At 40.5% G+C, this 14,752-nt stretch overlaps 1 protein-coding gene across 1 annotated transcript in view; it reads left to right on the forward strand.

The window, feature by feature from the left end:
- Positions 1 to 575: 575 nt before the first annotated feature.
- Positions 576 to 14,752, forward strand: part of SCAMP1 (secretory carrier membrane protein 1) — a 41,062-nt gene continuing 26,885 nt past the window's right edge. Inside the window, exons 1-2 of the mRNA XM_058044367.1 lie at positions 576 to 765; positions 12,985 to 13,062. Coding sequence (XP_057900350.1) covers positions 709 to 765; positions 12,985 to 13,062 — 135 coding nt within the window. The 5' untranslated portion in view covers positions 576 to 708. The remainder of the gene's footprint in view (positions 766 to 12,984; positions 13,063 to 14,752) is intronic.

The raw sequence follows: 14,752 nt of genomic DNA on the forward strand, positions 1-14,752 counted from the left end.
GGAGGCGGGAACGAGAGACTAAACGCGTGTTTTACCTAGTAAGACTTTCTACCTTCGCACGTCCACTTCCCTCCCCAGACCAGCCCGGCTGTCCCGACCCGCCCTGACGGCCGCGGGAGCGGAGGGCCGGGGAGGCCGCACGGGCTGCTCGGGGGCCGGGACACCCACGCACACACCGCGCCAGGCCGCCCCGGCCCGCCCGCCCTTCGGAGAGCCCCGGGCCTCCTTCCCCCGGCTCCCAGACAGCGCTAAACTACCGAAGGCGGGACACAGCCCCGTTGCCCTAGGGGAGCAGCCGCGAACACGAGGCCGGCCCGTAACTGCAGGCCCTCTAACCAACAGCTTACGGCCAACCCTCAGCCAGTCCTGGGACCGGCCCTTCTCGCACTCCGCCTCGGCCCCGCCCCGCCCCACTCCGCCCGGCTCCGGCATGACCTCCACTCCCGCCCGCCCCGGGAGCCGCCGCTCCGCCTTCATCCCTGTCTCCATCCCAGGGCCATCCCACTCGTAACTTCACTTCCGGGGCTGCCATTTTGGGCGGTCCGTGGCTGGTCGGTGCGGCGGGGCGGGCTCGGCTCGGCCCGGGCCGCGGGGCTGTGACAGGGGCTGTAACAGCCGCGGCGGGGACACCGGAGCCAGGAACTGTCGGGACGCCGCCGCAGGGGCAGAGCCGCCGGCCGGGGACCGCAGCGCCCGCCTGTCCCCGCCATGTCGGACTTCGACAGCAACCCCTTCGCCGACCCGGACCTCAACAACCCCTTCAAGGTGAGGGGGCCGTGCGGTTTCCTTGGTGTCGGTCTGCGCCGAGCCTCGGAGTTTCCGCGAGAGGAAGCAAGGAAGGAAAGGGGGAAGGGAAGAAGGAGGGAAGGAAGGGCCCCGTGGCAGCTGCGGGCCGGGGTCTCTGCCCTGAGAGGGCTACGGAGACTCGGAGTGGGGTGGGGGCAGGGCGCGGAGGAAAGGCAGCGTTTCACAACTTCAGAGCTCCGTGTTTCCATCCGTACCTAAAATAATACGAGTCGTATTTCAGATGCGTTATTTCGATGGAAAAAAAAGAGAAAAGTTTGGGGGTTTTTATTTTGACACTAGCTTTGTGCTAGAGTTAATGCTACTACTATGTTTTTTTTTATTTCGCCTGGTTGAGCTAAATAGTTAAATTTAATGAATTAGAGAATTTACCCTCTTCTGTAGTTTCCTCCCACTGCCTTTAAGCTTACTTGCTCCCTTACCTTTGTCTGAAGCAATCAGGGTACCAATGGCTGGCATGAATTCTATGCTGCATTTCAAACTGCTTTTTTTTAATGTGCTTTAAAGCTTTTACATTTTGCACTGTTGACTTATCATACAGCTGTGAATTCTTTCTTCACTCACTGGCTTCAGTTGTCAAAATCAGCTGACCTCTCTGGATGCTTTCCCTTCTGTTTTCTTTGTTGTTTGAATCCAGTTCAACTAACTTCTGAAGCTACCTCCGTTGATAATGTTACTGGACTTTTTGCAGGCACTTTAAAGCACACAGATAGTATATGGCGGTGAGTTTAGAGTGTTAGCTGGAATAATTAAGGTTTTTAAAAACTGAGGTGTTATATTTCAAGCCAAGCATACTTCTCTCTGAATAGATGCTGGAAGCATAATGTTCCTAACATTTGTTCATTAGTGTTGGTCTGAATAATTAGTTTCGTTTTTATGGTCACAAAACATAGGCAATAGTATTCATTAGCCTAGAATTCCTTACGCTAAGATGTGTTTTCACTTGTTGTATGCAGTGCAGTGATCTTCCAGGTGAACACAAGTCCTCGTGTTGAGTCTGCTGCCAGCAATAGTTTGAGCTGGTAGCAGCGTCGGTGAGCACTGTTCTTTTTGGCACCAAACACTGAAAATGTGTCGTTCTAGAATGCGTCTTCAGCGACAGAAATACATGATGCTTTTCCTCCTACTTCAGTCATTCTTGTAATAGTTAATCAAATAACACCTAGCCAAATCCAGGGCAGTAAGGGATATTAGATGCAAAATAGCTGTCTCTGCAGTGCTCATCAGGCTGTGGAACTGGCCCTGTGTAGTGCTGAGATCTAAACTAGGCACACACCTGAATTATACTTCTACTTTGAAGATACTGCTTAAAGTGCAAAAGTTATTCCAGTTTCTCTGTAGGGAAAGACTTCTGTTGTTACTGATGGGCAGAATCCATTCTCTCTTCTCATCTGCAGTGCACAGTGATAAAAGGACTCTGTAACAGCTTCTCTGTAACTTGAACTCTCTATTTAGACTTCTTCATTTGCAGGAGATGGGTCAGGAAAGCTGTGTACTTTTTCAGAGGCTTTTTTCCCTTCCTTCAGTCTTTGCTAGCCTCCATCACATTCTACTGCCCATAAAAGTTATCTTGCATGCCTTTACTTACCTGTGCATTTTACTTGAAGGAGCAAAAGACCTCATATGTAAGCTAAAGCTTGATGGCCATCTTGTTGTCAGAACAGCTTTGAAATTTGTGGGTACTGGTGCATGTATGTATTTATGTTTATGTCTTTTAAAATACTTTATGCATAGAATCAGTATTTCCAGATGGACCTTTACAGCCTAAGTCATATTGTCTAAACACTATCGTAATGTACTCAAATTTTTGTCTTTGCTGATAATTTTATGTATGATGTGATTAGTTGTTTTCCTTGCTTTTGAAGCTGCTTCCTGTGCTAATGTAAAATCACAAAGTAGTATGGCAGAGAAGGGGTGGTGGGAAGGCATCAGGTGGAACATTGTTGCCAAGGTCTGAAGATAGATCCTTTTTTTTCTTAAACATTTTGGTTTTACTGGATGTCTGTGATCTATGTGGGAGGTTTCCTGTAACTGTTCCTATGTTTTTTAATAAAAATATTAGAGCAGAGCTTCTTGCTTGTTGTTGAATCACATAAAAGTGTTCTCTGGAAAGACAAAGGTAAAGCATAAACACCTAGTGCTCAGTATTTTGGGTAGTTAATTTACTTTTAGACTTCCAAAAGTATTATCTGCTGGAAAAACTGAAATTAGCTTAGTTGGATTGATCATTAAGTGCTGTGGATTTTGATACAAGTGGCTACTTAACCTTTGCGGTTTTTATTCTTTGTTGCTTTAAAAAAAGCAACAAAATGGACCTGAATCCAGAGTCATATATGCTTTTGAAGTAACAGTTTTCCTCTCTAAATAAATGGGAATAGCATTCTGAATGCTATACCAACAAATCCAAAAGATGGGGTTTTTTTGAAAGTCAGAGGGTGCTGAAATAAACAGAAAAGTGACAGGCTAACATTTACAAGCTTTTGATAGCATTTAAGTTGTGCAAAAGAAAATGTATCCATGTACCATACAAATGAAGATATGAGAATCCTTTTATAATACAATGTATCACCAATATGAAGAAGTACACAGTTGGTATAACCTCGGGTATCATGATTGGAAGCGAGTTAGTAATGAAATCTATTAATTTCGTTTACTAAGAAGCACTAGTCTTAGCTTGTGAGTGTGAATTCACACTTCGTAAAGTTCTCACTTTCGAATGCTGCAGTCCCACAGCACCCAAAGAGGGTGAGCAGAGCAGATGTGGTGATGGTAACTGCATTCAGTGCTAGGCAGATCTACCGAGAGGAGACACATCTGAGCCCAGGTTAGAAAGCCAAGCCGGGGCCAGGACCACATCCAGTGAAAGCAGTAAACAGGATCAGTCCTGTGACGATCAGGTAAGGAGTGAGGGTCTGACCACTTAAGAGGAGTTTGGGAATCCTTGAGGTCCTGACAGTGTGTCTTAAATAGGGTAAAGCAGCATGAAATAATTTTTTTATGACAAAACAAAAGCATGTTTGTAATGTAGCTGTCTCCTTGTGTTGTTTTTTTTTTAATGTCATAGGATAGGTGATAGTTGTAGTCTTCTGTCTTGGGAGGTGATACAGTTACAAAGGTTCTGAAATAGCAGTCTCAAAATTCACTGCAAGTATCATTTACTCTGAAACAATCAGCAGTTGATCTACAATAAAAATTGTTGGTTCTGTGTTCTTGGTTTGATTATTTATTTTTTTTGTAAACAAACAATCCTACTACTCCGAGAAGTCTTTTTAAGTAGTGCTATGAATTTCACAGGCCCTTGCATCTTGGCTGACAGCAAAAGGTTTGAAAACTGACTGTTAATTATCCTACCATATGAAACAGTTATTTTTGGTGGCTGTAGAATGAGAACTCTAAAGACTGAGTTGTGTGATAAATTCTGTTGGGTCAGTTCATCTGATCTGTTTAGCTCTGAGCAGATGCATGTATTTGACAGCATAGAAATTATGATAGGCCTGAAAACTAAGATACATTTCTGTTCAAATCTGTATGGTGACCTTCAGGGAAATGCCAAATCACTGTGTGGTAGGAAGATTTTTCTTTTTCTTCATCTGATTTAATGTGGGAGGGCACAATCAGAGCAGACCTCAAATGTATGTATTGTTAAGTATTTGAGTAGTTTCTTTGAGTGGGATGAGGGTTCCAGACTGTGAGTTGATACCTTTGAATTGTTAATCCAAAAAGACAGATGTTACATAGTTCTGTCATGACTGACATTCTTGTTTGGTTGGCTGAGGTACTCTGCCGTACCCAGAAATGGCGCTGAATTGCTCCCACTGAGGTCACAGGATTACTTGAGTCACTAGAGCTAAGTACAGCAGTAATTCCAGTTATAAGTTGGATATTATGCTTAATCTTGACTCACATGAGCACAGATTTGGTGGGAAATACAACCTAGATGTTTGATACTGAGAGCAGTTGTGCAAATGATTGTCACCTTCTGTGGCAGCAGAATCTACACAGTTTATATTGTTGTTGCTGAGGTGAAACTAAAGTGATAGAAACTTAGAGGAAGAAACAGAAGTGCTGAGGTTTTTATTAAGATTTGGGACCCTTATTACATAAAATGTTTGTGCAGCTTTAGAATGAAGCAGTTTTGTCAATGCCTAAATGCAGAACTGAGTTTTAATTCCTGTATCTGACTATAAAATGTACTGATTTAAGTTGTCTGTCTTAAAGTTAGTTTAGAACATAAAATATAGGCATTTTTTCTGATTTTATTATCTGCTTTCCCTTCATGTCTTCAAAAATTATGAATACCCCAAAATCTTGCATAAATTAATGCTGAACATCGTGGTAGTGGGTTGTCCTTTAGCTGTTCTGCATGGAAGTTGGCTGCCAAGAGTACACTTAACCAGTGCTTTAAGTGCACTGTAATCTGTTAAAAATGTGGAGTGTTTTAATAGTTATTCAGTATCTTATAGCCGCATTTTTCCCTCTAGATTTTCACTGAAGTGTTAGCACATACTGCCTAGGGTTACTATTGCAGTGTATACTGAGATTGAATGTTACAAAGAGGAACATACACATATCATAGCTGGGAAGGAGAATGGTTTGAAAGCAGCTGGGAGCTGGGGGTGATACTTTGTTAGGCATTCCAGTACTCCATTGGAAGGTGAGGCTGGTGCAAACTTTAGGACTAATTTGGCCTTCTCGGTCTCTGAAGTTCTTCTAGGTTTCAGAGGTGGGGATCTTGCCTTGCTCAGTTGCTCAGAGCCCTTCACAGCTCTGCTTTCATGTGATGAATGTCACATAGAACAGGCAACATTTGCTATGATAAACTTGAAAAACTCGGAATTATGAAGGAACTGTTATGTGGCTACTTGGGAATTTTTATTATTGGAAGTTCAGAATTTTTCTACCAAATGTTTATTCCACATGGGTGAATTGCAGTTTCAGAGGCTTAATCTGGCATTCTTATGGGATGGAGAAACACTCCAGAACCTGTTCATGTAAAGTATGATGGATAATTTTCTCTTTGTTCAAGAAATCAAAAAAGTTAGACCAATATTTTCAGGCATTTTGTATTGCATTTTTGAAACAGAAATTAACACTTAATTTTCTGAACCTGTGGTGTTATTTTAGGGAGTACTTCAGAGAGAGCAGGAACTACAACTGCTACTGTTACTATAACCTCTTCCCACCGCCAGAATCAAAACCCACAAAACTTCAGGATGAATTCTTACTTAAATCTTACTTTCCATCTGTTTTTTTGGTTCTGGGTAGCTTCAGTGATTTTTATTTGAAATTGTTTTCAATTGCTGATGTGTTGTAAAAGCATTAAAATCTCTATCCAAGTCAGTGTTTAGTGTTAATAAATTCCATTTCCTGACCTCTACAATAAAATACCACTTTTATTTCTTTGCTAGACCTTGGGGCTAAACTGAAAAAATGTTCTGTGCAGAAAATGCTTTTGTCTTTTGATGGAAGAGTAGGTATTCCTCAAAGTGAAAAGTTTTTCAGCAGTATGAATGACGGTTTGGACAGGCTGATTCCTAGTTCACGATATTCCCTTCACTTAAAATCACAACTAACAGTATAAGCTTAGCTGATGCTGTTTTTGAGATTATTACTATATTGTGTATTTTATATAAGTTGTTTACTGGTGGGGGAAAAATTCTGGACCCATGTCCAGTGAAGAGTAATACCAACCATTGTTAGAGATGTATTTACTTCTTCAGTCTTTAATTTGGTAGTGTCTTCCATGTTAGTGAAACTGGTAGCTGATGACTAGTTTTGGTCTCCTAGATGACAGAGGTCTGTTCACTTCAATTCTGTTTTTCAGAAGGCTGTAAATGCTCACATAGAATGGATTGTTCTGCTCTGTTTTAAACATCCTTGTTTGTAGTTAATTGTGTTAGTACATCCTCTGTGATAACTGAGAATTCAATTAATTTTATCTATACCTGAGTGATGTGAGCATAATTTGTTACCTTGACACAGAAGATGCTTTTAATAGTTCTATAGGTGCTCTTGCCAGTATGAAATATAAATGTGTTGCTTTTTCTGTGTTTGTTTTCTCAGTTTGTGGTACTGTGTGTTGAGGTGTTTTTTATGACTTTCCCATTCTTGGCATAAGAAATAGGTTGCTGCTTGTACCTATCTTGTCAGGATTTGAAAAAGTATGTTAATATTTCATTTTGAGATTGACGGTACTGCAGAGAGACTGCAAGAAGCAGGTAAAAGGAAAGATTTAGATGGAAAATGGCTAAATTAATTAAGTTGTGCTACTTTCTTAAAACTTCGGTCTCCTAACTAATTCAGATATTGAAAATGTCGTCTGAAATGACTGTGTGACTTAAATGCATCAATAGCTACAATAGCTGGATATGAAAAATAGTCTGTTTTTAATTCTGTTCTGTGATTGTGTGACTAATTGTTAAATAAAGTGATCAGAAGCTCTGGGTTTGAACTGGCAGGAGTTTGGGTGAGATAAGACTGGGTGGAACATGAGATACAGAAACTAAATTATTACAGCATAGATTCACTTACTCTTGTGTAATATTAGTTTTTACTGTTTTTAACCAGTAGAACATGCATGTCATGCAAAATAGAAATTTGACAGCAATCATTTAAAGGCTTAGCTTCTGAGTATGTCATTCTGCACAACATGTATTGGTTGTATTCATTATTCAAACCCTGAACAATTTCTAAATTCAGTGGTTTTTTTATTCTGCATCAGTGAGTATGAGTGCTTCACAGTTTTCATCACTGTGTTTAGATGAGTTGGCGTTTGCCCCATTTTTAAAATAAGATGCAATGAGTGTAAGGTAAATCATTCAAAACAATTCTTTGTGTTTTGTGGGATGTAGTATCTAATCTCTTCAGAAATGTTGTAAGTAGTGTTTTGAAATATGAAGTGTAGCTCCTGTTAGTATCAGTCATTTGATGCACTGTAGGTGTTCAGAACAATTAGAATAGCGCCTACACCTGGGCACCCTGACTGTGAAGAGCTGAGGATGGTGGTAGCAGTGAATGAGTTATAGGAGAGATATGAATTTCCAGACTGGTACTTGCCTCCTTCAGCTGTGGCATTCCTGTTTTCCTGTGATGACTGGTTTACTTGAGTTTTTCTGTGTCACAAACTTCAATAGAAGTCTTCACTATGTAATTCAAGTTTTCGGAATGCAGAATTTTAATGCTACTTGCAGTGGTGGAGTTGTGTATTTCTATAAACTGTATTTTCTTCCTTTGCTGAGTAATGAAGCTTTACTTGAATAGAGCTTTTATTGAATGTCCTCTGGGTCATTCAGGTTTTTTTTAGAGCTGCTGCTACTTTAGTAAACAATAGCAATATTTGGCAGAGGTGTAGCAATTGTTAATTCAAAATGACAGTTGACTTTTGACAAAGGGCTTCTTGCTCTAATCACTGTGTATATTTAAGTGTTGAACTTACTTTTGAGTGCTGAGACTTGCTCTAGTATACCCTGTTGTCTCAGCTTATGTTCTCTTTCATTGTTAGTGTTGGAATGTCACAGTAGATGTACAGGGAGATCTGAGGAGTTTTAAACCATGGTCTTCTTGGAAACTTGAAGAAAAAAGGCTTTCTTTCATCAGATATTGATTCTTGTTTGTATGTTTTATTTTCTGAATATAGGTTGCTCTTCTGAATTTGACTTGACCATTGTTTCATGATTTTTGGAAATGGTTGCTGTTCAGTGGATGTCTCATGAGTCTGATATTGTAGTTATTAAAATAATTGAATTTACAGTCTGCAGGCTGATTTGGTTCAGTTATTTGGTTAGCAGTGCACTCTTCAAACACAAGTTCAGTGTTGAAATATGCTTTTTAAGTAGCTAATTTAACCTAAAATCCTAAGTACTATTCAAGTCATAGTAATTAGACCTGCCATTTCTCTGTGTGGCTGATGGTTAGCAATCACAAGTTGCACATGTGTCTATACTTGAACATTTTTCCATGGAAGAGGGAATTATATGAGAGCATTCTTGAAAGGGGTATCACATTGAAAGCATGAACAAAGTGCTTTATGCTCTGCTAATTTATATTAATGTAATTAATGTAATTAATTCCAGTAAAGACTGAAATAAGCATACTAGGCCTTACTAGGATGGAGTTAATTTTTTTCATAGCAATCCCTGTTGTACTGTGCTTCAGATTTGTGACCAAAACAGTGCTAGGAAGGCACTGATGTGCTTGCACATTGCTGTGCAGTCCTTGCGCAGCACCAAGACCATCTTTGTTTCACACTCTTGCTTCCTCTCAGGGAGTAGACTCAGGCGAGAAGCTGGGAGGGGCACAGGCGGAACTGTTGACCCCAGCTGACCAGAGGGACCTTGCCTGCTGCATAACATCGTGCTTGGCAGCAAGGCTGGCAGTGGCGGTAGTAAGTGGTGGAGCTGCTCCAAGCAACCATTGCTCAGAAGCTGAATGGACATGGTGGGAGGTGGTGAGCAATTGCCTTTGCTTGATTTGAGGGGTTTTGTTGCCTTTTTTTTTTTTTTTTTTTTTGCCTCTACTTTCCCCTCTCCCCTCCCACCTTTAAACTGTCTATTTTCTTAACAGCCACAAGTTGTATTTGCTTTTTCCTTTCTGGTTCTCTCCCATATCCCACTGCCCAATGTAGAATTCAAATGTTATATTTAAGTATTTGCATATTTTTATGTACTTTTCTGTTCAACATTTCAAGTAATTTCTGGTTGAATTTTGACAGGAAGCGTACTCATGGCACCATGTTTACCCTCTTTTTTGTGGTTCATCTGCTCGGTCTTTTGTGATCGCCATTTTAGCAAAAAAAATAGTAACAATTAATTAGTTTACCAGTTTATGTAAGACCTGATGATAGTCATTAGTTGTAACAATGTATTTGAGTCTAGCATGGTAACTATCGAAGGCTTGTGAAGGAGACTCAACAGCATGGCTGTTTTGAAGCAGCTAATTAAAGATGAGTCAAATATAAGAAAGCTGATATTGAATTGCATTTAACATTGTTTTGTATGCATCATTAGAAAGGATTATTCTTGTTCAGGGACCACTGGAGTGCTGTTTTGGAGCTAAATGTATGGTTTAATGAAAAGTGGTTTGTGACCAGAGGGTGTTTTAAGTATGCTTATATATATGAATTTGTTTAAAATAGACAACATATAATTTTTTTAATTTTTGAGGCAATTATTTTTCTTAAGCTTTTTGTAGCAAACTTTTAAAATTGCCTTATATGAACAATTTAGTGAGTATAGCTATTGGAATAAACAGACTTGTTTTCATTTGCTCTGTTCCTTTGAATTTTAGAAGTGGTTGGTGTTCTACCCTGTTCTTTTTTCCTAGCTGTAAATAAGTTGACTGCAGCCATTAAGAAAATCCTCTTCCTGCATCTGCAGATGAAGTTCCTGCTTGCAACACTAAGCTAAGGCCATAATAGATGCTGATTCTAAAAAAGCAAAGTCTGCATTTAAACTTGATTTTTATTTCATTTTGCTGAATAATTTCTGTATTAACTTAACTGTAGATTAAGTCACTTTTTTAAAAAGGAAGTGACTTACGTCACTTAAACAAAAAAATGTAATAGAATCATAGAACAACTTAGGTGATAAGGGGTGTTAAAGATAATCTAGTTCCATCTCTCCAGCCCATAGGTGGGGACACCTTCCACTAGACCAGGTTGCCCAGAGCTCCATCCAGCCTGGCCTTGAACACTTCTGGGGATGGGGCATGCACGACTCTCTTGGGCAACCTGTTTTGGTGTCTCACCACCCTCACAGTAAAGAATTCCTTCACAATATCTAATCTAAACCCACTCTCTTTCAGCTTGAATCCATGCCCCTATTCCTACACATCACTACATGCTCTTGTAAAAAGTCTCTCTCTTTCTTGTAGGTTCCCTTCAGGTACTGAAGGTCACCCTGAAACCTTCTCTTTTCCGGGCTGAAAAACCCCAATTCTCTCAGCCTGTCCAGAAAGGAAGGTGCTCCATCCCTCTGATCTCTCTGTGGCCTCCTCTGGACTCCCTCCAGCAGGTCCCTGTCCTTGCTGTGCTGTGTCCCCAGAGCTGATGCAGCCCTGCAGGTGGGGTCTCAGCAGAGCAGAGCAGAGGGGCAGAATCCCCTCCCTGCCCTGCTGCCCACCCTGCTCTGGATGCAGCCCAGGACACGTGTGGCTCTCTGGGCTGGCAGTGCCCGTGGCTGGGGCATGTCCAGCCTCTCAGCCACCAGCACCCCCAATTCCTTCTGGGCAGGGCTGCTGGGATCTGTTCATGCCCGGCCTGTGCTGGTACCAGGCCTGCTCTGACCCACGGGCAGCACCTTGCACATGACCTTGTTAAACCTCATGAGATTCCCATGGGCCCTCCCTTAGAACTTGTCCAGGTCCTTTTGGATGGCCTGTCATCCTTCAGCTGTGTCAACTGCACCACTCAGCTTGGGGTCATTTGCAGATTTGTTGAGTGTGCACTCAATCTGTCTACGTCTTTAATGAAGATATTAAATAATACTGGTTCCAGTACAGATCTTTGAGGGACACTTGTCACTGGTGTCCTCAATCACCTGCCTGTCCTCCATGTGCCTTAACGCAGCTGCTGGGAGGATCTGTTCCATCATCTTCCCAGGCGCAGAAGCAAGGCTGACAAGTCAGTAGTTCCCAGGGTTCTCCTTTCTGCCCCTCTTAAAAATGGCTACTGTGTTTCCCCTTTTCCAGTCACCTGGGACTTGCCCTGAGCACCATGATGTTTCAAATGTCATGGAGGGTGGCTCGGCACCTACAGCAGGCAATTACGCCAAGACTCTGGGTTGCATCTTGTCAGGTCCAACAGACTTAGGTAAATTTCAGTCTCTCAGGTGGTCATGAACCTGATCTTCTCTTACAGTGGGTAATACTTCGTTCTCCCATTTCTTTTCCTTTCAACTATCCACTTCAGTGGTGTAGGAAGAGAGGTGCCTGTGAAGACTAAGGCAAAAATGTTGAGTACCTCAACCTTCTCTTCCTTCATTGTTACCAGTTTTCCATTGTTACCAGCTGCATTTTTGGGGGTGAACTTCTTTAACCTTCCTTTTCTGCTTAACATACCTGTAGAAGCCCTTATTGTTATCCTTTGCGTCGCATGTAAAGGTTTTAAGTGTCTCTCTCTTTAAAGGGAATATGAATGTAAATATATGTAGCTATATATTTATTTTCTTTACAGTCTTTATCAACTCCAGGTTTTTTTTCTAATGTTGAACTAGACTGTTGGAAATGAGAAAATATCTATATATATCTATATATTTAAACATCATAGTTATAAAATAAGTAAATACTTACATATATAAGTATATATGTAGCTCTTTTTTATGTTTGGTGTACATATAAAATATGGTGCATTTATGTAAATATGTAACTAACAGTATTGAATAAATGGATTTGCTGATTTTCAAGAAAACCTACCTTTTATCCATTGTTCTATTCTGAAAAAGCAAAAATTTTAAGGCACAGAAACAATGTGATAGAACCAGGCATCACATGGAATAAGTACAGGTTTTTTCAGACTAAGCTGGTGTGGTTCATTGTGGTGGGCTCTTCTGCAGAACAAAGCCTCTCTGTCAGTAGCACAGAGAAATGTTTAATTTCTGAAATTGTTTTCTCAAGCTAAATCTTGAGCAGTCTTTTTTGCTGTATAATTACTTGAGGTAGAAAAAAGTTAAATGTTTTTCCTTAATTTTAGTAGTTCAAGTAGAAGCTGAATCAGAAGTGCTTTTGGCGTTATGGGACCCTGTTTCTTCAGCTTCATTTTTATTAAATTCTTTCTCTATTCTTGATGGGGTTGGGTGTACTTCTCTGTAGGGAAGTCCAAGGGTTACCGGAAGCTGTTTTGTTCTCTTGTGCTTTTCAGGGGTATAGGCTGGAGTCCATGCCTGGTCAACATAGCAGGATAGAGGTTTTTTCCCTTCTCTCATGAGAGCTTTTTTTCCTTATAAATCAAATATGTGACAGATGGGATTTCTGTTAACACTGTGTTAATCTAGGTTTATAAGAAGCTCAGAATTAAATGATGTTAGTTTGGGAGATAAAGAGGTAGATGTTTACAGACTTTTTTAGTGAAAACAAACCTTTTGTACTTTGAAACAAAATCTGACTTTTATATGATATGATGATATGGGTGTCACCTTTTTGATTATATTCATGTGCACAGATTTACACAACTGTTTCCTCTTCTAGGATCCTTCTGTTACACAAGTGACAAGAAACGTTCCTCCAGGGCTTGATGAGTACAATCCATTCTCTGATTCAAGAACAGTAAGCATGTTTATTTCCTAATCATGCTGTTAATCTTTTATTTGTGAGGTTTTCTTTTCAGAATTGAGACTAATGTTGTAGAATGGGCTGGCTACAGGTGGTGGAAGATGTGGAAGAATAGATAGTTCCATTAAGTATTTGGAGGATGCATTGGCAAGGTTGATTTCACAGATCTTTGACTTGTTAAGGAAGATTGGCCCTCTGAAAGGAGACCAAAACGGAACTGACGTTTTTTTCCTGTTTTTAGTAACTTCTGATAGTTTTACTAAATTATTTTTCCTGGTTTTACAGACTTCTGATAGCCAGTCCTTGTGGTTTTATGCATTTCACTAGCTTTGGAGCTCATGAGTGTGGCACACTTACCCAGCGTTTTGCTTTTGATTTTTGTTTCACTTAATGAAAATGCTGTTCAGAATAAGGAAAACATTGTGTTTAAATAATGGTCCACAGGCTTTGTATAGTGATGCAGTAGTGAAAGGAAAAAATTATGTCAGAGAAACAGTTGCTTTACGCCTCTAATTTATATTGTTTCAATATACCTTGTGCTTTTCTTTTCTATTGTGGGGAGGAATACAAGAAATAGGATAGTAAATTCATACTGTAACCGCATTTTTCAATGCTGCTTTTGATAGTGAACATCTTGTGTAAGATTATTAAAGTATGTGGCTAGTTATTGTCTGTCACTATAATTCATAAATATTTAATACCATATTTTTAAAATGCAGTCTTACTTTTTATGACAAATCTGGTAGTGCTGTTAGGGAGTATTCATATTTGAGTATTTGCAATGCCATGGATGGAGCAACAGAATTCACTTGTGAGAGAGAAGGAGTTTATGTTAATTGATATAAACCAGCATTTTAACAAAGTTGCATAGGAAATGCAAATGTGGTGGTAAAGTGGTTTAACAAGATTTGATGGTGAGGTGCATTTGATTACTGCCCAGAGGACACGGCCAGAAAAAGCTGTCAGGGAGGCCTTCCTGTTTAGTCATGAGGTTCAGAAAGGGCCCTATTGCTTTCTGGACTCCTTTCTGAGGGCTGTGCGTTTGGTATGTATGGATCCAGACCTAGTCCCAGATTTTTTCAGTGATATATCTAAAGGACTACATGTGCACAATCAGCCCTTTCTATCATTTAGCTAAGATTTCAAAGTTTAGTGTCAGTTACTGAAAATCTGTTGTGGCAAGAATTTATCTGCCTTGAAGAGCAATGCTGAGGTGTGTCCCTATTTAAGGGGAGGTCCCGGTGCACAGCCCATTGCTGTATGGAAGAGCTCAAGGGGCTCTGGGCTGTGCACTGCTTATGAAGTAAGGTGATTGATTGATTTGTGGTCATATTTGCATACCAATTACAGAAGTTAGCTTCTTCTAAACTTGGCTTGAGTCAAATCTTTGTTAGCACTATGTTTAGCTGGGTGCATTGCTCAGATGAGCTCTTGGGTACTGTTATCTGTTTCCCCCAAGACTTTCTTAAGAGCTGGTTGTAGTTTTCACAACCAGATGGATCCACTGCAACTGTTGCTGGTGATAACTTGAGCAAGATTGTGGGAAATAATGGGAGCAGGGAGAGCAGACTCGCATAGCAATGAAACAGTAAGATTTCATATAGTTTTAAAATTCTGTGTGGAGGAAGCTTGGTTTTGGGTATGCCTTGGATCAGCTGTTTAAGGCAGAATATTTACAGCTAGC

This window comes from Melospiza georgiana, chromosome Z (genome assembly GCF_028018845.1).
Source record: "Melospiza georgiana isolate bMelGeo1 chromosome Z, bMelGeo1.pri, whole genome shotgun sequence".
In the NCBI taxonomy this organism is placed as follows: Eukaryota; Metazoa; Chordata; class Aves; order Passeriformes; family Passerellidae; genus Melospiza; species Melospiza georgiana.